The 2,341-nt window shown below is 36.6% G+C and overlaps 1 protein-coding gene across 1 annotated transcript; it reads right to left on the bottom strand.

Moving 5' to 3' along the window:
* Nucleotides 1-475: 475 nt before the first annotated feature.
* Nucleotides 476-2,326, bottom strand: LOC5565735. The gene is made up of 5 exons (XM_021856767.1): nt 2,218-2,326; nt 1,553-2,164; nt 1,143-1,232; nt 938-1,090; nt 476-875 (listed from the first exon to the last, which is right to left on the bottom strand). Exons 2-5 carry the CDS (start codon nt 2,102-2,104, stop codon nt 822-824), a joined length of 849 nt encoding a protein of 282 aa, XP_021712459.1. The 5' UTR covers nt 2,105-2,164; nt 2,218-2,326; the 3' UTR covers nt 476-821.
* Between the last annotated feature and the right edge of the window lie 15 nt (nt 2,327-2,341).

Genomic DNA, 2,341 nt, shown 5'->3' with positions numbered 1-2,341 from the left:
ATTCCGAATTGCAAGAGCCGCTGCCAACTGATCGACTTGCAACGTTTGCGAATACGAAGAGACGTTTGCACAGCTTCCACCGCTGTCGATACTCTAAATCGATTGCTTCGGATCGGGTTTAGGCTTCCTTTTCGTCGCACCAATTACGGATTGAGCAATGCTGTTCATGGTCTGCAACGTGTTTTCAATTGAATGGCGACGATCTTCGATTTCCACCTGACACGAAATATGCTTCGCCGTAAACTTTCTAGTTTTTTCGCTGGCCAAAGGAACTGAAGATATATTTTAAGTTTGAAATGTTTTACATTCTTGACCTTTTTTATATTAAATGTTTTGTCACATTTGTTTTGTTATTTTTAATGTCATTGGGACTATAGACAATCTATTGATGTATACCTAAATAAATAAATATCATTTATGCTATTGAACGTTGGTTGAAAGGAATTTCGGATCAATAGATGAATACTTTTGAAACTGAGTTTGCCTTCAGCTGTAAATGTATTAAAAGTGATTGTGTCAAACAGTTAAAGAGTGATAACATCAGTGTGTATGTATTTATGTGATTAATTAGTCCGATTACTTCTAATAGACGCATAAGCTTTGCAGCTTTTATCTTCAACAAAGTAACGTGTAAGTTTGTAGTGCTGATCAAAATAAAGTTGAGTGTTATATGTTGCCTATATAAGTTGGACAGAATGATTGAAGGGTAAACCTAGTTATTCAAAAATATCTGAAATCATATAAGAAATACCTGTAGACGTTTATGGTTCTGCATGAAAAAAATGAAGGATTCATCATATTCATAAATATAATACGCAATTTCAATCCTTTACACGCAAGAGCAGCATAATACCGGAGTAAACAGTTTTATGAATCTGTAGTAACCAATTATGAAATAAGAATATAGTTTTAATGATGATTACTCGAAAATACATACCTTCAAATAAGCAGCAACGTTCAAATTTTCCATAATAGCTGTTACCAGTATCGGAGACTGAGACGTAGCGAGGATAAACTTAACCATTTTTTGATTTTTCACCGACAATTTGTACCAATCGAATGAACCTATTTCCGTTATGAGAAACTCGCTCTGTAAAATAAATAATGTAAACAACAAGAACTTCTTAGACCGTTGTGTGTACCTTAGTCTCATAATAAGATCCAAGAAAACACATATAGAATATTTGCGACGAAGCGAAACAAAACACCACAACGCCAAGATACCAGTCGATCTAAAATAAATGAAGAAGGTAAAAAAATGAAATGTTCTGAGTTAGTTACGATTGCGGTAAAGGCAAATAGGGCTTCGAGAGTCGACCGTTACGTGAGTTTTGGTGCGAAAAGCTAAAATACCAAGTAATGACAATATTGTGCAAAATCCGTTGTTGACCAATGATAGATTCTAAGAATTATGTATGTAATGTAACTAGAGCTATAAAACTTTTTTGTGAACAAAAATTGTATCTGCGGCAACATACTTAGCTCGTTGCTTCCATCGAACCTTCGTTAAATCTACAATCTCTCTTCTGCAAATCAATCACAAGGCACTTACCAGAACGAAAGCGGCCAACGAGATTGACATGTTGAAGCAAAGCGAGGCAATCGAAATCAGAAAGTACAAGTTGAATAAATGTTCCACTTTTCTCATGTACAGCTGATGATGTTTGTGAATCGTGATGATTTTTTGCAATTGCTCGTCGATTTTCTGCTCCTCGTGCTCCTCCATCATTATGTCGTCCAGCTCGTGAAGAAGCTCTACGATGGCATCTATTTGCCCAGTGGCATTAAGGAGATAAAGGATAAATGTTCCATCGGTGACCGTCGTCAGAAACGCAACATAGTAAGTGCAATTGACTTGAAACCAACTGTTGATAGCATACGCAAAACCGGCGTCCGAATGGATGATCTCAAAACCGAAGGGAAGTATGTACTTGGATATAATCAAACCATACAACTCCGGTGCCAAAGCAATTATCGCAACAAGACCGATATATCCATATATGGTTAGCGTCAGAAGGATATGATTCAATTGGACACTCGGTTGGAACGCTTTCTTAACGGTTTCGTTTTGCATGATGTCCAATTTGAAAAATTCCAGATTCATTTCATGAATAACGATGACCTTTTTGCGTCGTAGGATGAAAGAGTAAATTTTCGATGCTCCCTGTAATATATCCAATGAATTTGTGGAATCTGATTTTACCCAATGAAATTCACCTGTGTTGAGAATCCGAAGGTTGTCACACACGATAAAGCCTTTTCAATGTCATTCCGATAGTAGTAAGTTGAGGTTAACACCAGATAAATATAAATGAACAACGTACTGACGCCCCACAAGAAG

Source organism: Aedes aegypti, unplaced genomic scaffold (genome assembly GCF_002204515.2).
Source record: "Aedes aegypti strain LVP_AGWG unplaced genomic scaffold, AaegL5.0 Primary Assembly AGWG_AaegL5_hic_scaff_2325_PBJ_arrow, whole genome shotgun sequence".
NCBI classification, from domain to species: Eukaryota; Metazoa; Arthropoda; class Insecta; order Diptera; family Culicidae; genus Aedes; species Aedes aegypti.
This window is presented reverse-complemented; position numbering and strand designations above follow the sequence as displayed.